We start from the raw sequence: 22,651 nt of genomic DNA on the forward strand, positions 1-22,651 counted from the left end.
ACATCCTATCTTTTTCATACAGGGATCTAACTTTTAAACAATAGCAAATTTTTTTTTTTTTAGATGATATTTCTCTCGCTGCTTTAAAGCACTATTTATGATACAAAATATATTGATGTCCATCTTTCTGACGCTTAAGAACTGATATGGTTCTTTTTTTACTTTACTGTGTAGCTTTTCATTGGTCCTTGGTAGGTTTATAACTTCTTTTGGGATGGTACCTTTACCTCCCTAAGAGAAATCGTCCCTTAAAAAGGACCCCACAACACATAAAAAACATTTTTTCTTTTTAAGCCTAAAATAAAAATATAGTTGTTGAATTCAACCCCTTCTTCCCCTCTTAAGTGCCCCTAAAGGCCTCTAGGGGCGTAGCCGCTAGTACCAAATAAATATATTCTGCATTGTTTTTATACAGACGGATGAACAAACAGACATACTCTGATTTTAGAGTTTCTGTGTATATATGTATCTTTATAATATAGTAACAGGTTCTATGTGAGTCTTTGTGCACCAAGGGATCTCACTAACCACTGAAACGATATGGTTCTCCTTTACATGGTAGCTTCTCATATGTCCTGGTAAGGTTTATAACTATTTTGGGAAGGGTACCACCACTATCCCAAGAGAATTAACTCTCCAAAATAAATGTTTTTAAACTTTTTCATTAAAAAAACTGTAATCGTAAGGGGGGATTCGACTTCCCCCCCAACCCAAGGGCCCCTATATGCCTCTAGAGGCGTAGCCGCTGCTAGTAGATTATCCCTTAATATAAAGTAGTAAGGTTTTTTTGTCTGAATCTTAAAATTAGGCAATTAATTATGAAGAAAAAAATCACGCAACCTTTCTTTTGAAAAAAATCAATCTTTAAAGTTAATTAATGCAAAAAGTATAAGCTTAAATGAAAAAAAGTCTTTAGTAAGTGCTATTTATTTTTGATGATAAAGATTTTGCAAGAGACGTTTTATTGCTATGTTGATCAGAAATATGTTAGAATTTGTTGTTAGGTTTCTTCTAAAAATCTTTATATTGAAAGTCTAAATTTAAAAATTGTGATTTTTTTAAAGCTTATAGTATTTATATAAGTTGTTTGTATCTTTCAGTAAAAAAAATATTGAAAATTAATTTTTTGTTTGTTTTTTATTAATGATTTTCATATTTTTTTCAATTTTTTTTCAGAACTTAAAATTGAAAAAAAAACAAAAGACCCCGCTGAAATATTTTGTCTCTACCTGGAATCATCATGGATTTATGTCTATTTTCACCCTACATAGGTCCCAGGGCTCGGCACTTACTTTTGTCTTGATTCAATTCTAGCCCACAGTGAAGCGGTCTTTTATATAAGTAATATATGTACACTATATACAGCAATATGCAAGGAAGGATGTTTAAGAAAAGGAAGGGGGGGGGGGGGAATAGGAAAGTGGAGAAAGAATGGGGTCTCTGTGCGATTATAAAAAATGTATATATTTTAAGCAATCAAAAGGTAAGCTACAGGTTGACTTGAACAATCATAGATTAATGTTAAGGTCACAGGAGGGACACAATAGCCTTTCACAGGCAACTACAATACTGTCTAAAAGCTTTCTTTTCAATTTTTTATAAAATTTAAATCTAGAAGTTGCCTGTTCCACTATAAAGCTATTGTTAATGAAAAACGCATTCCAGGTGGCTGGAAGAGTACAAAGTGGAAGATTGTTAACCAAGTTTAATCTGGCAAATGGGATGCTATAATCTTCTTGGTTTCTAAGCCTAATATTACCCTGGGACATATGTCCTCGTGTTTTCCACATGTTAAAAAATGAGCGAGGGGCTATGTTAAGTTTAAATTCATACATGAATTTAACTCTAAAGTATTGCACTAACAATTCAAATGGTAGAATTTTCATTGTTTTAAATAGAGGACCAGTATGGGCTATATAATGAGAGTCTGTAATTGCTCTGATTGCCATTTTTTGCTTGATTTCAATAGATTTTAAGTTACTTTCATACGAGCTTGAATAAATCAAAATTCCATAGATTAAATGACAATGAAATATAGAATAGTATAAGGTTTTAAGTGCGCTCCTAGTTAGAATTTTTTTACATTGTCTCAATATAAAGAGAGCTCTTGAGAGCTTTTCATTTAATTTCTGTATATGATACTTAAAATTAAGGTTAGGGTCAAAGTAAACACCTAGAAATTTTATGGCTGGAATTTCAGATGCATTGTTGACATATTCAATAGGTTTAATAAGGTCAGGATTAGGATTACTTGCACTAGAGTTATTCTCATTGATATATAAATGAATATCATCCCATTGTATTGATCCTAAGTTAGAATGGAACACTGTAAATTTAGTTTTATCAGGATGTAGAGAGAGCTGATTGGATCGAAACCATGTAGAGATTTTTTGCAATTCATCATTTACAAAATTAGCAAGTTGATTTAAATTAGACCCTGAAGCTAGTAATGTGGTGTCATCACAAAACAGCAAACTTTTAAGTAAAGTACAGTTTGGAAGATCGTTGAAAAATATCAAAAATAAAATGGGACCAAGTACTGATCCCTGGGGGACGCCCCAGGTTATATCCAATTTAGAGGATTCAGCATTTCCTAACTTAACAAACTGTTTGCGCTCTGATAGATAAGATTCGAACCATTGCAACAAATTTCCATGAATACCTATTTTTTTCAGTTTCATTAGGAGAATATGTTTAGGAACACAATCAAATGCCTTTTTAATGTCCAAAAATAAACCAATAGTGTATTCATTTCTGTTTATTGCCTTGGCCACGTGATCAAGTAAATGAATCATAGGGTGAAAAGTTGAGTTAAGGTTTTGAAAGCCAAATTGAAGACTATCAATGATATTGTTTGAAGCTAAATATTGTTTCAAAGCTGTGACTATAATCTTTTCAAGAATTTTGGAGAAGATACATAGCAATGAAATAGGTCTGTAGTCATTCACACAATGCATGTCACCCCCTGTCTTAAAGACTGGCGTTATTTTGGCTATTTTGAGTTGTGTTGGCACTTTCCCTGTTTTTATGGAAAGATTAAATATATGACAGAGAGGATTTTTTACAGAATCAATAATCTTCTTAAGTATAAAGGGGGACAGACCATTAAAATCAGAGCTTCTTTTATTTTGCCATTCTAAGACCACCTCAACTATTTGAGCAGGGGTAATTTCAGGTATTGAAAAGATGTGTTCTGATTCTTCAAGGTAAGAATCAGGTGGTCTGTCAGATGGTTCGATCCTTTCATTTATTTTACTTGCTATTGAGGTAAAATGTTGATTAAAGGTATTACAGATATTTATTCCACCTGTGACCTCATTATCATTAATAAATAATTTATCTGTGACAGACTTATCCTTAGTATTAGAAAGCCCAGCAACCTCTTTAGTAATTTCCCAACATTTTTTGGTATCACCATGATTTGATGTTAAAAGTTCAGAATAATATTCTTTTTTTCTATTTCTAATAAGTCTATTGTAATGATTTTTAAAAGAATTAAAACACTGCCTGTTATATGCTGTTGGATTCCTAGACAACACTTCATAGAGTTCCATTTTTTTATTTCTTGCCACTAAAATTTCAGGAGTCATCCATTTTTGGATACTATGCTTACTACCCCTTGTAAAAAGCATCAGTTTACAATTTACTTTGGCTGTCATTCTACATAAGAATATATATTTTATCAGCCTTCTTTTTACTACTTCTCTCTTTTCTATCTGCCTGACTACTGAACATTTGCATTATAATTCAGTTAGTCTCTCCATTTATTGTGTTTCACTACTTATGGATGTTTTCATCCTTGTTTCTATTCCATGTTTACGACGGAAAACATTAAAATTTCAAATTTTAAATGTTTTAATTTATAAATGCATTCTTTTCCGATATGATATTGCATACCAATATTCCAGGCCTTGGCAGCCGCCAATTATTAGAGCAGCTCGACATTGCCGCAGATCATTAGATGCGGTTAGCATATTATTGAAGTAAGAACATATTTACTGCGGCGGTGAAAAAGGAGAAAATGTTGAAAAATATCAGTTAATACAGCTATGCGGGGAGGGAGGGGACAAGGGGTTGTTAATTAAACAAGTCCCCAAAGTTTTATAATAACGTTTCTTATTCGTTGGCTTAACTTTAGGGGCTTTTATCAAATTTTGATTGGTTGGTTCATTAAGTTGAGTGTTTAAACGTTTTAACCACTAATTGTTGCCTACAGTAGGGGTAATATTGTGTAATTTCATTGAGGAGTTACATAAACTTATAGGCCATTGCAAGCTGCAGATAGTTGATGTTAAGCAAAAATTGCAGCTGAATGCGAATGTGGCTGTCAACACTGCAAATAATATATATCATAAATGTTTTAAAAATTTCTTTTAAAAAATTTCTGATATATTGAAATTCTATGATAGAAAATCACGAAATATAATTTATAACAAGATCATGTTAGTCCATATATGTAAAGGACTGTTTACCTCCCCGCCCCAATCAGATTTATCAAAATACATTAAATTATTATCCCCTCCCCCCTTCCCCCAAAAAAATTTTATTTGAAACCCCACATTAACACCCCCACCAACAAAGAATAAAGGACGTCCTTGCCAAAGCCCCTAGCTTCTATTTTTATCGGTTATCAAGATCTTAACGGACAGACACAAGTCCCCAAAGTTTTATATAATATTTCTTATTCGTTAGCTTAACAACTTTGGGGGACTTGTCCTGAATTTTGATTGTTTTGGTTTTTAAGTTAAGTGACCAAACGTTTCCACCACTAATTTTATTCTACAGAAGGGTTAATTTTGTGTATCACCATTGGGGATGTACAAAAATTAATAGGCCATTTTGTTATCCCTTTAGTTCCCTAGACATACATACCTACAGAGATGGTATGCTTCTAAAAAGGTGAATGCATGCATATTTTATCATACTATGCATAAATGTTGTAAAGACAATTATGTCCGTAAGCAGCGAAGCAGTAACATGGACATAAAAATACATCTATTATCCATCTCTTTTTTAGGAGTTTCCTTTTTCACCTCTCCTCTGTAAAAAGAACAGTAAAATAAATGCAGTAAATTTAATCAATCCTATTGGAAACTGTGTGCAAAGTCCTTTGTGGTGCTATTAGTTTGTTAAATGTAAAGACTTTAGAATGCTTGACCTAAGTTATAAATGGAAAAACGCTCGGACTGGTATTAAAAAGAAGAAGCTGTGCTTTTATGATACAGTATACAGTATAAAACACATCCCACTTTCATGTAACTAATTATTGATAAAATCTCATTTTTTATTCATGTACTGTATATACAATGATTAATAAGAAATTATGCAAATTAATTTGCGCGTTTGCTAATTTTAAATCAGGTCTGTCTAACCGGATATAAATCTGGTTTGTATAACAATACATGGATTACAGGGAAGGGACAACTGACTGTAAATTTTACTATATACTCCTTAAAGTTTATAAACTCGTTCAGCCTTTTGTCAACTTAAAAGCTTTGGGGGTAGAATCAGGGAAAAGGGAATGTTATTCTGACAAACAATAACAAAGGAAAATTTCCCCCATGAAACCCTTCCCCTTTTCCTCTCATGCTTACCCACCACTCTTCAGTTAAATGAAAAAAAAAAAAAAATATACACCCACAATACTTTAAAAGGTTTCGTGATTTTTTGTAGAATTGATTGTTAGAATAGCTACCCCTGGGTAAAATTAAATCTTTGCAGGGTTGTACGTATACAGTAACAGTAACTGTATCTAATAAACATACTTTTAATCTGCATAAGGGGTAATTTTGTTTGTCAAGATTAGTCTATCATTTATTGTCCCATATATCTTTGTAAGTTTGCTATATAGAACGGTACATAAAATAAAAAAGCACAAATAAGTCTGAGCAAAATTGTATAATTTATACAAACTGCATAAATACAGAATACTGTACAAGTGCTTACCTATTTGATGATGGAAAAGATTTGCTTATAATATAGTACCTTGTTTTTCTAAGGAAACAATATAAGATGATTGATTATATTAAAAAATGTATTTTATAATTGGACATGGAGACTTTTTGTAACAATTATAGAGTAGCTACACTTTCTTAATAGTACCTAAATATTACAGGAATCACCATGCCACATTGTATTAATTTTAACAAGAGTAAATTAACGTTATAAGAGCTATCTGCCGAACATATTGATAGAAAAGCTTTGTTTTGCTGGTTATTAATACTATATTATATAATTATCTTGGCTAAGTTAAGATAAAGGAGATAATGAGTCCTAATATTAGGTTAACATATTAATCTAATTAAATCTTGTTTCAAATTCAGTTTTCAACAAGAACTAGAATTTGTATACTTGTGAACAAAATCAATTACGTCCAAAGTTGACGAAAAAACAAGGATTACAAAATCCATAAGTAGCGAAGTACAAAAAAGGGTACTAGTTGTTACTTACATTAAAAAGTCCCCTTTCTCCTCGATAATTAAATATCAGGGATAAGGGATAGGAAACCTGGCCATAAATTAGGTCTCGGCCTGGTTTTGAAAGGGATCATGCAACTTTTACCATTTGCCTAATTTAATGACCTTACTGGCGGACGGCTCATATTGGCTACCGCTCTAAACCAATAGTTTTCTGTGATTTGGGCTTGTTTTGTATCAACCAATCACCAATTGGCGGAGCCAATTGGTGATTGGTTGATACAAAACAAGCCCAAATCACAGATGGCGGAAATTTTAGAAGCAGACAATTATAGAAAAAATAATGATTTCGTCTGCTACGAAAAAATAAATATAAATGGTGTTAGATCACATTAGTTTAATTATTAAATCTGCTTAGAGTTAAACATTAAAAAAGGGCCACATAGAAAAAACAAAAATAACGGGATTATTTTTTTGGAAAGAAGGTAGCTACGAATTTTCATTTGGTAGTTTATAAATTAGATGTTGTATTTTGAATTTTAAAAATTTAGTACGGAAATGATACAACACCTTCACCCTAATTTTTGTACAATACAACACAGTACAGATATATCATTACATTATATCCAGTATAGTATCCAAAGAACTTGATAGAATGTTACCCAAGTGCATATTTATTTATTTATTTTGAATTTTAATTAGCAATGAAATTTTCAAATAAAATTTTTACTCATTAATAAAAATGCAAATAATACAAACTAAAATCTGTCTGAGGGAAACCCAACGATAGCTTTCTGACAGTTCAAATTACCAAAGTAAAAGATAAAAAATTTTGGGAGAGAAAAAACTTCATTTTAACAAAAGCCATTAATATATAGGTTTATAAAAAGTTATGTTTTTTACTTTAAACTAGCTACCTGAATTTGATTCTATACTTTATCTACACACACACACACAGCTTTTTCATTAGCATTTTATACGAACCACTGCGCTATCCCAAAACTGGTTTATTAGGCTAGAAATAGGCCTAGGCTTGAAATAGGCCTGAAATAATATTTTCCTACGTTTCCCATCCCTTATCCCTGATTAAATATATTTTATATATTACTAGGTTTTCATAATTGATTTTAATTTGATTTTATGTTTCTTAATGCGTTTGTCTGGTAGTTTGTCGCATTGTATAAATTAAAATTTTATAATAATTTTAAAAGAATTTAACAATGATTATAATAAAATAATTTAGTCTCAAAAGAAAAGACTTTAATTATCAATAATCAAAATTAATCATAATTGGATGCAGGGATCTAAAAATATTAGACAATAGCCGATAAATTTATGTACATCTACTATGGTGGTACACAAAATTACCCCTTCTGTAGATCATAATTATTGGTTGAAACAATTGTTCGCTTAACAAAATGAACTAACCAAACAAAATATTTATTAAAAGTCCCCAGAGTTTTTAAACAAGGAATGACAATATTTTATCTATAATACAAAGTAAAATGATGTCTCTCTGTCTGTCTGTCTGTCTGTCCGTCCGTCTGTCCGTCCGTCCGTCCCTTAAGATCTCGGTAACGATTGAACCGATCGGATTCTACTCTTCAGGGTATATACCTATTGGTCTAGTGGTGGTTTTAAGCTATTTCCTTGGGGGGGGGGGGGGGGAAGACACCCCCCCCCCCCAAAAAAAAAATAATCCCCTCCATTTTTTTTGCTGAAGATTTGCTTGGTCTTTTTTTTGTTTTGCTGAAGATTTCCTTGGTCCTTTTTTATTTATTTTTTTGCTGAAGATTTCCTTGGTCCTTTTTTTTCTGAAGATTTCCTTGGTCCTTACTTGGGTATGAAAATTAGGTTGTGTCTAAATATAAGTAAATATCTATGTTCAACAATTGCTAGCATCTTCATTGGTTCTAAGAACCTTTTATATTACAAATTACACTTGAGTTTTAGTATTTTTAGACCTGAAAATGTGCTGTTTTTGTGCTTAACCTTTGTTTTTAGGCCAAGCCACTTGAATTTGAATAAACTAAACATATATTCAGAGTTTGTCTGCTTTACATAATCATATTTTCAATATTGTGTACCCCATATTATAATAATAATATTTATTGTAAGTTCAATATTCTTGTTGCAGTTTGTCACAAATATTGACTAATGTCTAATATTCAACATTTGGGAAGGAATCAATCAATGAGTATCTTAATTTTCCAGTAAATAACAATCTGTAGATATGGTAAGTGTCATGTGTAAATTCAGAAAAATACGTCTGAAAAGAAAGGATGAGAGGTGAAGTAGGAAAGGAGACTCGAAAAAGAGGGGTATTTAGACTTATTTTTATGACGCCACTTCTCACAATCAATTATTTAAGAGTGTCTTTCATATCTATTATGCCCATCAGAAAAAAGTTTATGGCTTTCAGTAGTATTGAAGTTGAGGGGGTCTCTTATTCAAGAAAAAGCTTTAGTTACAGTAAAAACTACACTTCTTATTTTCAATTTATTTCAAAATATGGGGGTTGGTAGATTTCTGTTCTTGACTAGGCAATTTAATGGAAAATCACTTTATTGCACTTTTGCCATGTGATAATGTTGCTATTATTGCACTCCATACGAGAATACATAATATTGTACCACGTATAATATTGTAATAAATATAAATACATCACACAAGGAAATGTATGTCTTCTAAGTGGAATGAATCAAGCAGCTTATAGCGTCCCAAAAAAGTAAACAATTTTAAATTTACGCTTTTGGATGGTTTTAGGCTTTTAGGTTTTATTTTTTGCCTTAATATTATCCCCTTGAATTAAAAAAGCCTCTAGATGCAAGGTAAGTAGCTACTAGTACCTAAAACAGATAATCCTATAAACCTTTTATATTAAATCCTGATATCTGTTCAGCGTTTAGCGAAATCCATCGCAACACACAGACAGTCATCCTGGCACTTTTATAAGGATATTATTGATTGTTATTTCAAAATTAACATAATTTTTTCACCTTTCTTAAATAGGTTCTCTTTTTATCTATGATTGTTCTATTTAAATTCCTATTATCAAAGTACTTATTACCTTATAGTTGAACTTTTATGGATGCCTTGTAAAATCAAAAGGAATCAAATTTCTTAACATTATATCATAAAAGAAATGTAATGTCATTAAATTACATATTTATTGTCAAAATTTTGTAAAGGATAGATCAATGCTAAGTAAATTATTCTTCTATCAAATGAATAGCACAAAAGTCTCTCTCTAAAACTTAAGTCGTACGTCTGTACATCCATTTCGGATAAAACTTTATCTTTGCGGCTACTATATGATATACTAGCGGATTTGCCCCTAGCCTCTAGGGGCTTTGCCCCAAGAGGTTTAATCAAACCAATTTTTTCGTATTTTAGATTTAAAAGAAAAATAATATAAAAAAATTGGGGGGGGGGGGGGAATTTTTTTTGTTGGGGGAGGTAGTCGACTCCACTTTTTTAATTTTAGTTTTAAAAATAAAAAAATAAAAAAAATTTGGAGGGGGGGGGGGGTATTTTTCATTTTTTTGGGGGGTTGGGGGTGTCCCACCCCTCAAGAAAATAGTTATAAACCTTCCTGGGACCTATGAGAAGCTACCCTGTAAAAAAGAACCCGATCGGTTCAGCGGTTAGCGAGATCCTTCGCTACAAACAAACAGACACAAGACAAACAAACATCCTGTTACTTTAGTATAAGGATGTAGACCTATGATTTTTTTTGGAAGAATCTCTAATAGTCTTCTGTAATTATAATATATTAGTTGTTGTGCTGGAATGATTGAGATTAGATTATATTACTACCAGTATGGCTTCGAAAATATCCGCTGGATTTAAACCGGTTTTCAGGCATACTGAAAAATCAAGTATAGCATTGCATTACAAACAATTTCCTATGAATATTGAAAAATAATCGTAAGATTAATACCAGTTTTAATATTATAATTTTCATTGTTTGTTAATAATAAATGGATGTTGTCATCCTTACTTTTCCCAATTTTGTATTAATCTATTTTATATTCTAGATTGAATTTGGAACGGTACTGTGCTATGGAGGAAATATTGTAGGCAGACAAGAGGAGCCCTGTGTATTTCATGTTATTCCAGCAAGTAAGATTTTAACAGTTGGGTCTCCAATCCAGTTATTTTCCACTGACCGGTACTGAGTTATACTCAAAAATCATATATCGTATTGTAGATATTTTTTTATGATTAGTCAAATAAAAATCATAAATTTTAATCACTGTTTTGTTGTCCCGGGGCTTTGGCCATTCAGCCTTAACGAATCACAAATTGACTTAATATTTTTTTTCATTTTACTACAGGCGAAAACTGTCAATGCGATATATTACAACCAAACAAAATTTTATATAGATTTTGGATTAAGTTTGAAAAACTAAGAAAGATACACTTTGAAAAAGGAAAGGTTACAAGGCATTTGATGTTATGCATACACATTGTACATATAATAAATATAATCCTTATATAAAAGTAATAGGTTGCTGTTTGTGTTTGTCTGTCTTTACCAAAGGGTGTTGCTAACCGCTGAACCGATATCGTTCTCTACAATGTAGCTTCTCTAATCAAAAATGCGCGAAAAATAAGGTAAAATCAAAAGTAAATTAACAATCTTCATTATGTTAATATTGTGTACAGATTTTCATGTTTAACTGAATAATTATGGACATAATTGTCCTTGTTAACGGTGTATATGTAATTTCAGGTATACCAGAGCCACCTGCAGACTGCCAGGTTGATAACAAGTCAACCATAGGAATTAGGTAAGAGTTCTACCATGTCTACTTGTTTATGTTTCTAGTTTAAAAGGGAAGCTCTTTAAAGTGCCGGCAAAATATAACATCATACAATACAAATGACCAATGATAAGCATATGCAGTATTTAATTAAATTCACCAATGGTAAAATTTATCAGTAATTTTTATTGTATAATTTTTCATAGGCACTATAAGCTGCTTTTTATTGCCTGTCTACTTTTTAGTGTTCCTAGTTTGAAAAGCAATATAAATCTACTGTGAAAATACGACGAAACCCGCTACTTCGTTTTTTTCCATGATCCAAATATTTTATTTTAAAAGGAACTGACAGATTATAGGGCAAGTTTGACCATCTATATATACTATATCTATTCTTGTAGTATAAAAGAATAAAGAACTAGCACATGGGGTTGGGCCGGATATTTTTTGGAAATTGGCAGGATATCCGGTATCCGGCCGGATATTGAAAATGGTCCGATATCCGGCAAATTATCGGATAACCTATTATCTGGCATTAGAAATCAGCCAGATATCCGGTATCCGGATAGCTTCAATATCTGGTATCCGGATAGTTTCAATATCTGGTAACATGATAGTTTCAGTATCCGGTATCCGGATAGTTTCAATGACCGGATATCCTGTCCAACACTACTAGCATAGCAAACAAAAAGTTTCTAATAAGTCAACAAAAAAGTTGAACATTTTTCTTTTCATCCCAATTATGTTATTATAATCAATTTCCATTTCCTGTTTGGTTAGTAGACTACAAAAACATTGATTTGATAGACTAAAGTAACAGGATTTACCCCAATATTTGTAATTGTATATACCGAAATTGTATTCTTTTATAATCTGCAAAATATCTTGAAAGGTTTGGAGCGAAAAAACACTACAGAATAGTTATATATCGCATCGTATTATAAACATCCTTCCGCGGATGTAAAAATGTACAGTTATAAAATTAAAACTAGAGATGCCGATGGCACGGGTTAACAATATTATGTGTGTACATTTTCATATTCGTAGAAAACTGCATATAATATGATACGGACCAGTTCTAATCCAGCAGATATTATCTATTCGGAACCATACTTGAAAATATTTTATTTGTAGGATTGAATGTACGCCGGGTTTTGACGGAGGGCTGGATCAAAGATTTGTTATTCAAGTATTTGGAATCACCGATGAAAGGTAGGTTTCTCAAATTTTTTTAATTAAATATTTCGGGTTCGAATGCAAACTATAAAACTATACTTTAGTGTTGTTTTGAAAGTTTTGATACGCTTCTATTAGAATGGAATCAAAAAAATTAGCAGAATGTAATTCATTTTTAAATATTCAAATGCAATGGATTTACTGCGAATTCAATGTTTCATTTAATTAAATCCAAATTTTAGTAAATATTCATGGAAAAGGTTTTAATCAAATCATTTAGATTTTTAAAAAACAAGGATGACAAATTTCATAAGGCAAAGCATATTAGAGAAATCTCTACAAACTTAGTTATAAATAAATATTGTAAAGAAAATAAATTAGTCAAAGGACCTGACATAGCAGCAATAGGAACTAATTTTAATGATTTTATAGTTATAAGGCGGTTTTGTGCCGTGATTGGAACCTAACACCTACCCACAACTAGCGGATGCTCTAAGTTTCATGCTTCTTCTCGGGTTGGGGTAAAATGGTATTAACGACGAACCCCAATCTGTCCTACTTTGAAAAAGACGATTCCAGTGACGTCATATACGTTTCGGGATAGAAAAAGGGAAGGAGGGAAGAAAATCTCTTCAAAAGAGATGGGAGAAAAAGGAAGAGATTTTCTTCTCCCCTTCCCTAAACGTATATGACGTCACTGGAATAGTCTTTTTCAAAGTAGGACAGATTGGGGTTCGTCATATTAACCCATAATAAAAAGCTTGGGCGTATTTGCTATGACTTCTTGGTTGCATACTTATTCTTACAGGCATCTTTACTCAAGGTTTGAAATCAAAAGAACAATAATTTTATTTAATTTGATACTTTGCAACCAATGAAAATTCTCGTCCGTGTTTAGTTTTTGCTAAACAAGAATTTATTAGATTTGTTTTAAATAAAATGCGCCAGTTTTGTTTTCAAGCTTGTTAAATAGTTTATACCATGACAGATAATTGTTTTTTCTGACATCACAAAACAAATTCTCAACAACATTAAAGAAAATGCTTAATTTTTTTTTCATTAACAAGTATTCTTAGAGGCAGGGCACGGAAGCCGCCAATTGTACCAACATCTTAAAAATTAAAAAAAAAATATTTTTAAGTGGATAACACCGAGAGTTGAATCCCAAAATCCTTTTTTAAAATTTAAATTTTAAAAAAAAGTAAAAAAAAATTTTTGGGGGGAAGGGAAGATGGGGTTAAGGTGGTTATGGGGCGATTCTTTATTTTAGCCAGCTACAAGTTTCATTGTATTAGAGAACATGATAATCTGGTGTAAGATCCAAGTAATAATAAATCCATTATTTTTTTAGATTATTGTTTAATGAGACAAAATCAACGCCGAACTTTTGGATTTCTGGTCTTGAACCTGGTACACAGCTGTATGCACGGTAGGCCTTTTGATTTTCTTATCTTTGTCTCACAGATATCTAAAGAGATAAGACAATGGCCAATAAAATTATATACCTACATCCCCAAGGATGATATAAAAATTACCCCTTTTATATTAGTGGTGGAAACATTTGGACAGAAAACTTAATTAACCTACCAATCAAAATGTAAAGAAAGTTCTTAAAGTTGTTAAGCAAACGAATAAGAAAACGTTATTATAAAACTTTAGGGACTAGTGTAAAAAAAAGCAAATTTTCCCTCCCTCCTTGCTTTAAATGACTCTACGTTGTTCATAAACAACATGTCCCACTCCGCCGATTCAGCAGTTACCGAGATCTTAAGCTTAAGCTTAGATACATGTAAAAACGATGCTTTGCTTATATCATAAAAAATACATGAATACTCTCAAAACTCTCTTAACAAAATTAAATATTTTACGGAAGATAAAAACCCCTTATATTATAAAAATGATTATTATAAAAAAGTTGTATTTAGATTTTCTAGATATTTGAGTAAAAAATTCTTCTGTAATGAAATGCAAATATTTTGCTATTAAAAAGCACTTACTAATATTTTAAATTAAGGACATTATGTCAATAAATGCTTTCTGTACATTTTTTTTATCAAAAGACAAATAATTTGCAATTAGACTTAATGAGCGCCTTTGACTGGAATCTTACTCACAACTTTACGCAATATTGTGAAAGCTACTATTCCCTTTTTACAATTTGAAAATGTATTCTCTTTTGTTGACAATTTTACAAAATTCCATGGAAAAAAGTACATGTATAGTTTTCTATTATAAAAGATCCCAATTATCATCAGACAAACATTCTAATTCTAAATACAATCAGAGAAGTAACCTTTTATTGAATTTTAATTGATTCATTCATTAGGTTAAGTGTTAAACAATTCCAATCTACAGAAGTGGTAATTTTCTGTACCCTCATTAGGGATGTATATCAATTCATCGGCCATTGAATTATCCCTTTAGATTAGGATATATAAGTTGGAAGGAATTTTAATGTTAGAGGGAGATTTCAAATCTGCATCAAATTTTAGGGATTTTTTATAAAATTCTTTTTTTGTATAATTCTATATCTAAAAGCGGAAATACAATTTAAGTTCATAAATTTTGACCAATAGGATAGGTGGATTGGAAACTACCTGAACTTTAATTAGTTGAATGATGTGCGACACTTAAGCTTCTCCAATCAGAGCGCAGCTAATTTTTAATCCACCAATCACAGATGTCAAAATTAATTAACTTTAATTGTATTTCCGCTTTTAGATAAAGAATTATACAAAAAACGAATTTTATAAAAAAAAATCCGTAAAATTTGATGCAGATTTCAAATCTCATTAAAATTCTTTCCAACTTATATATCTTACTTTAGATATCTGCCTAATATTCGTACAACTATATTTGTGAAAATTTAACAAATGTTTACCCTGTTTCCTCACACACCTTGGTATAATTGAACCTATTTATAGCTTTACGTGTTGCCATATTACTTTTGGAAAGACGAACTCAGGTATCTAAAGGGATAAGAAAATGGACGATAAATTGATGTATATTCCTAATGATGATACACAAAATTAATCTTATATAGATTACAATTATTGTTTGAAACGTTTGGACACTAATGAAACAACAAATTCAAATTTGAAGAAAGTCCCCAAAGTTCTTAACCAACGTTTAAATTAGGAGTGTACACCAGTTTACGTCCATAGTTTTGTTCCATAAGAGCCTAGCCTATAATCAAAAAGCAGTTTAAGAACAATTTTGCAAAAGATTAATCATTACTACTAGAAAACTATATCTACAATGTATAGTAACACTATTATAATAATTAAATGATGTCTATGATATGAAAAAATATTTGGGCGGTATTTGTTTAGGAGATTCAATGTACCTTCCCAAAAATGACTATAAACCTTTCCTGGACCTGTAAGACTCTTCACTGCTAAGGAGAACCATATCGGTTCAGTGGATAACGATATCTTTTGGTTAGAGACATCCTGGTACTTTTATATAAGGGTTTATGTAATAAAAACATAGAAGTTAAGTCAGAAATTGTTTATCATAGCTTGAAAGTGAAGAAGCTACACTGCCTAAATAAAATTGTAAAAAGAATCCAATCCTAAAGTTGTAGAATAAAAAGAGCCATTACTTTGAAATTGAGTTTAGATCTTATTTGAGAAACAAGGAATCATGAGTTGGGACAATTTTTAGAAACAAAAATTTATTATGATATATCTAATAAACAAAGTGCTGGAAAGTGTCATGTGTGGGCCATAAAATTACGTCTCAAAAGGAGGGATGAGAGGAGAAGTGGGAAAGGAAACTTCTAAAAAAAGGATGGATTTAGACGTAATTTTATGACGTCACAAATGACACTTTCCAGCGCTTCTTTAAGATCATAATTGATTGTCATCTGCATATACTGTTATCATTTGCAACATGAAAAAAACGGTTTCCCTCAAATTGCTCAGTCGATCGCATGAAACCCAGCCCCATCCCCCTTATTTTGAAAAAAAAATAAAAATAAGTGGGGAGGTAAATTTCATTCATTGTTGTTTTACTTTCTTTCGAGTTAGGGTAAGTTACATTGAAAACAGGTTAGCCCTGAAGGGTTATGGAACTGCACGTATAGGCTACGCAAGGACTTGGCATAAAGAAAGCAAACCACCACCAAGAAATAGGGGGAAATAGTTTCTGTGCACGAAAGGAAAAAGCACCAAAAAATCATATGAACTTATGTTTTTTTTCCTGCTATTTTTGACTTTGTCATATTTTTTGGAAAATTGTATCTTGTCGTTGAACAAAACAGGATATTTGTCAGGGTGTTAAGTAATCTTACTATGGGTTTACTCAGGGAGACGGGGATAGGACATTGGCTGATAAATTTGTTATTCACCACTCAATTGATTAAATGTCTGACTATTTGATTCCTAAAGTGATAGAACAATGGTATATTTCAGTCTTTTGGGAAATATTTGGGTCTTTTAGAATAATAAGACCATTGTCCTATCTTCCTGTTGTAATTTTTATTTCTGTTCCTCGAACAAGGATGACAACATCCATAAAAGCGAAGCACTGAAACGGTAGGACAAACGGACACTAACACTTGTATAGTGTCAGAACTGAATAATCAGAATATAAATGTATAAGAGTCGAAGCAAAATTGTAAGTATAATTGTTAAAAACTTCTTGATACAGAATAATGTTTATGGACATACTTACATTTTTAGGACTTGATTATAGAGTTGCTTCGCTTATAATATTGTACTTTGTTGTCCCAGGAATCAGTATACCAAAAATCAGATCAATCGGATTATTAGATCACATAAAAATTTGTTGTTAAAAAAGTAAAAAAATCAACATATTTAAAATGGACGTACGGACATTCTGGTAATGATTATAGAGTTGCTACGCTTTCTAAATCTTACCTAACTACTATAGGAATCACCATGCAAAATTTGAAATCAATAGGACAATTCTAACATGCCTAAATTAGCGAAAAAAGCTATCCGTTACGGACGGACGTACGGACGGACCGACCCTAATTATAGAAAAGCTTCGCTTTTAAAAATTGACTAGAGTATGTAACGACTCTGAATTCTAGGGAGGATGGAGGGGGCATAAAATTAGTGTAGAACCATTCTAGGATTTAAATTTAAAAATAAGACCATCCAGAAACCTATCTAAAGCTTCCCTAAAATGAAGAGATCAAAAGGCAAAGTGGTTAGTGAGATCTTAACCGGCTAAAAAGATAAAACATTACTACTTTATATAATAGGATATGTGAATGCATACAGAGAGTTAAACTGTCCAATTTAACAATCAGTGTTTTTCATTTTTATTACTTTGTGATATGAATTATTAAACAAAAGATACAAAAATCATTGCTGCGGGGATGACGCGACGGTCAGCTTGACATGTAGAAAAGCTTCAAACATATTGAATAATACATATTTATATTACAGGATATATGGAGTGAACCATGAGGGTGCTAGTTCCTCTACCGACATTAAAACCCAATATTCTGTACAAACAGAGGTAAGTTTGGGAGATACGGAAAGTGTCATGTGTGACGTCATAAAAATACGTCTATAAGAAAGGATGAGGGGAGAAGTAGGAAAGGAAACCCCTAAAAAAGAGATGGATTTTGGCGTATTTTTATGACGTCACACATGACACTTTCCGTATCTCATAAGTTTTGATTTGTTTTATGATTTTTTTTGTAATTTTATATGACGATTTTGTTAAATAGTTCGTTTAATTTTATCCGATAATTGTATAATTTATAATCTTAAAAGTTAATTTAAAGAAACGATACTATGTTATTCGTGTGACATTTTTTTGTATTAGAAAGGTTTAGTCATAATCATGCACAACGAATTAACACGTAAAATTCAAGACAAAAGTCGTACAACTGAAATGTATGTTGTCATTAGGCTTAAGAGCAAATTACAAAATTCTTACAACAAATTTTATGTTGCTATAAATTTATGTGACTTTGAACTTAACAAAGCCTTTGATTTAGGTTGGATCACCCGTAATAGAAGATGATAAATCTGTTTCTGAAGGGAAGGAGCCTAATATACTAGTGGTCATATTGATAGGTAATTTTTAAATATACGTACTATAATGGCGGCTACGCTTTTATAAGCCCTCTAGGGGCACTTATGGGGATTAAGGAGTTGACATCCCCCTTTCCCTTTTAAAAAGATAAATTTTCTTGTTGGAGGGTCTAGGGGAGATTTCTCTTGGTAGATGGAGAAACCATGAAACCCCTTTTCCCTAATTTATCAAATAAAGGGAAAAGAAGCAGGAAGGGGTTGGGTGGTCTTTCATCCTATGCATAACTCCTTTTGGGTGACCCTAATCCTGCTAGGCCTACACTGCAGGGTTGCCCAGTACCAAATATTACCTAAACTAACTTACAAAATTTATAACATTGTTTTGTCAAGCAAAACAATTAGAAGCAAATTATGTTCAATATCTATAATTTTCAGGTGGGGTGCTAACCTTTGGATTGATCTGTCTTGGGGTGGCGGTCAGATGCTGTCTTCCCCCTAGATCTGTACATAATTCTTCTAATATTTACAAGGTATATACAGGGTGTCCCACGTAAACTGTTTTTTTTTAAACGCTTATTACTCCCTTAATATTTGAGCTATCTTAGTAAAATAAAAAGTATTTTGCAGCCTACTACTGACCATTTTATAGGATAATGATGAAAAATCCACAAAATAAACAGGAAAAAATCTACGAGGTATTACATGAGAGGTTCATTTTATTGAATTTAGACTAACCCACAAGAAAATATTTGCTTTGTGAACTTTAAGATTAGTTTGGTTCCCAACTGCTGGTCGCTCAGACTTTCTAAGCACAAAAATAGAACAATCTTGACATGGCATACTAAAAATTCTCAATATTCAAGAATCTGAGACTGAATTGTAATATAAGTGAACAATATGTAAAAATAAGCATAATATTGATCTTCTTTGTTAATTTTTCATATGAGCTCGCTTTAAATGCACACAAGAACCTGAAATATACCAGATTTTTTTAATTAGACTACAATGCCAGTTCTTATAATGTCAGAGTAAGTCTTTGTGATCCACCGTTTGACCACCAGCTGCTTTAAAAGTTAACTAAGGCATATTTTTCTTGTGAATTAGTCTTATATTCACTAAAATCAGCCTGTTATGTATTGCCTTGTAGATTTTTTTCTGATGACTTTGCGGATTTTTCATCACTATATCATTAAATGGTCAGTAGTTTGCTGCCAAATACTTTTTATTTTACGAAGATAGCTCAAATATTAAGGGAGTAATAAGCGTTTTAAAAAAAAAACAGTTTACGTGGGACACCCTGTAGATAGATAGATAGATAGGTCAGATGTTGTCTCCCCCCTAGATCTGTACATAATTCTTCTAATATTTACAAGGTATATAGATAGATAGATAGATAGGTCAGATGTTGTCTCCCCCCTAGATCTGTACATAATTCTTCTAATATTTACAAGGTATATAGATAGATAGATAGATAGGTCAGATGTTGTCTCCCCCCTAGATCTGTACATAATTCTTCTAATATTTACAAGGTATATAGATAGATAGATAGGTCATATGTTGTCTCTGTAGATAATTCTGTACATAATTCTTCCAATATTTACAAGGTAAATAATTAGATATATAGATAGATATTGATATATACCTAGATTTATAGACAGTAGATACTTATTTATTTTTGTATTTTATTTGTAAATTGCCAAAACTTATTCCGTATCTTGAATTCATCTTTCAATTTAGCATATTATGCAAATTGTGTACAATTTTTTACAAGCGTTTTTACCATCTATGTCTGTCCCTCCGTCTGTCTATGAAATTTACATGTCTATATGAATTTTAAAATTAATAAAAACCTATCTTGTTTAGTTATTTAATCACAGAAATATTGAGTTCTTTGACTAATATTTATAAATACACCCTCCCCTCCCCCACCCCTTCTTATTTCCAATTTTTGAGCGAGTAGGATGCTGTACGTATTGGTTCAAAAAATGGGGACAAATTTTAAATTGATTTGACGGGGCTGATTATTTACGTCACAAGTGAGGGGAAAGAAAAGGGAAGGAAGAAAGAAACCCCCTAGAAAAGAGATGGGGGTATGACGTCACACGCCAAAACAATTTGAAATTTGTCCCCATTTTTTGCACCAATACGTACAGCATCGCGAGTAGCTGAAGCGGACGAAACTCTATAGCTACGGGGGATACTGCGCAGCTTTTATAACCAAAAAAGGCAAAGGAATATGAAATAACCTCCCTAAACTAAATTACTAATATATCTATTTCATAGTTGTTTTAATCTTTTTTTTTTGGAGGGAGAGGGGGGTGATTGTTTGCTCAACTAACAACTTCTAGGGCTATTTTCAAATATTCCTTATATTTGTTCAAATAAAAATATAAAATACATAGATCAAATTTCAACTTGAATTTAATTTTGATATCTTTTTTTCCTAGATTCGTTTTGGTAATGACATTATTTTATAACAATTAAAAAAAACTATTTCTAAGACTGTACGTAAGTAACGGTTAGCTTTTTTCGTTAATTAGAGGGCTAAAAAAATTTGTGCATGTCCTCTGTTTGATAATGAATTTCCGACTACAAGTGGGTCAAAGTCAATTTTCGCTTCCTTCACCCTTTTATTTGACAACCTTTGTTTTTAGGTCCTTTTTTATTTAAAAATTCCTAAAGGCTGTCATTTTCTTATTTTTGAAGCTGGAAAAACTATTTTTTTCAAAAAATGTTTATCTTTATGTAAATTTTATATTAGAAATTTCAAAACAAAAATTTAAGCGGCTGCAGCAGTACTTGGCAGCTGCCCCCTCCCTCTCCGACCGTTAAGGGTTAAGGCATCTTAAAATTGTCAAATTCACACGCGATTGTGATTCCTGTAATAGTTTAGTACGACTTAGGAAGCGTAGAAACTCAATAATCGTTCCTTGAAAATCCATACGTCCAATTAAAACATATAAAGTGTATTTAAGTGGACACTATTGTTCTTGTTATAGCAGTATTATATCTTTATTTTCAAATAGTTTTTTTGCATTTTTTTGTATGTTGTCAATTGAAAAGCATTTTTTTTCCTATTGATTTATGATAAATATAGTTTGATCAATTATTGTACAAACTATTGTCAAACATTTAGTAATAAGTTTAATAATGGAAGTATGAATCCTAGAAATTTTAAAAGGCATAAATAAACATTATATTACATCTATTAGTTAAGAATAATCCTATTTTTGGATAAAAAAAACTTAAAATACTTTTAATTAATCTTGATTATTTGGTTCAAACTAGCAGAATTCAACTATAATCTACAAAAAGGGTGATTTTGTTTATCATCATTGAAGGTGTACATCATTTTATCATTATCCTATCCCTTGAGATCCCAGAGGTGAATTCTTAAAAAACTTTTGCCCCACTAAAATCAGTGAGAAAAACTAAAAAATTTAGTGGGGATAATTTTGCCTCACAATAAGATTTTAGTGGGTCAAACGGATTTTAGTGGGGAAAAGATTTTTAAAGAATTCACCTCAGAATAATATCCATGGTATCATGGATTGATATATAGGACATTAAATTTACCCGGTCCCTTTATAATGCCGCCTTCCCCCCTATATGATTAACAGAACACCAGAGTTGGATTCATATAGATCTACAAGGACAAGACAATAAAAGATAATTTTCTGTACACTTCAAAAAGATTAATATTTTATTGCTTGATACGTTGGAGACTACTAGTTTGACCAACCAATCAAGAATCTTAACCAACGAATGAAAGAAAGTATTTGTGAAATTTTGGGGGATCAGTATATTTTTTAGAAAAATGTACCATTACTTCCTGATAGACGAATTATAATTGTGGAAACTAATGATTAATCATCCATATACATATCCTTGTATTTCTAAGAACAAGCAGACCTTGAAAAAAAAGTAAAATCCCTAAAGAATTAAAGGTACCAAAATCTTATTATGTAAAGGATAGGAACATTAAAGATATTTATGAAAATACTGTTAATATAGGGATCTAAAGGGATAAGAGAATATCTGATAAATTGATCTACATCCCAAATGAAGATACAAAAAATTACCTCTTCTACAGATAATAATCAGTGGTTGTAACGTTTGTACACTTAACTTAATGAACCAACCAACCAAAATTTAATTAAAATCCCCAATGTTATGAATGCAACGAATAAGAAAACATTATCATAGAACTTTGGGGACTAGTGTTATAAACAGCCAAATGTATCTTTCCTACCTGGTTTTAATAACAGCATAA

At 31.5% G+C, this 22,651-nt stretch overlaps 1 protein-coding gene across 1 annotated transcript in view; it reads left to right on the forward strand.

Moving 5' to 3' along the window:
• Positions 1-22,651, forward strand: part of LOC145331729 (neural cell adhesion molecule 2-like) — a 146,288-nt gene that overhangs the window by 106,210 nt on the left and 17,427 nt on the right. The window contains exons 22-28 of the mRNA XM_080176549.1: positions 10,457-10,541; positions 11,155-11,212; positions 12,320-12,397; positions 13,713-13,790; positions 17,782-17,854; positions 18,342-18,420; positions 18,814-18,908. Of these exons, the coding sequence (XP_080032675.1) occupies positions 10,457-10,541; positions 11,155-11,212; positions 12,320-12,397; positions 13,713-13,790; positions 17,782-17,854; positions 18,342-18,420; positions 18,814-18,908 (546 nt within the window). The remainder of the gene's footprint in view (positions 1-10,456; positions 10,542-11,154; positions 11,213-12,319; positions 12,398-13,712; positions 13,791-17,781; positions 17,855-18,341; positions 18,421-18,813; positions 18,909-22,651) is intronic.

This window comes from Acartia tonsa, chromosome 11 (assembly GCF_053477335.1).
Source record: "Acartia tonsa isolate MP-2025a chromosome 11, ASM5347733v1, whole genome shotgun sequence".
NCBI lineage: Eukaryota > Metazoa > Arthropoda > Copepoda > Calanoida > Acartiidae > Acartia > Acartia tonsa.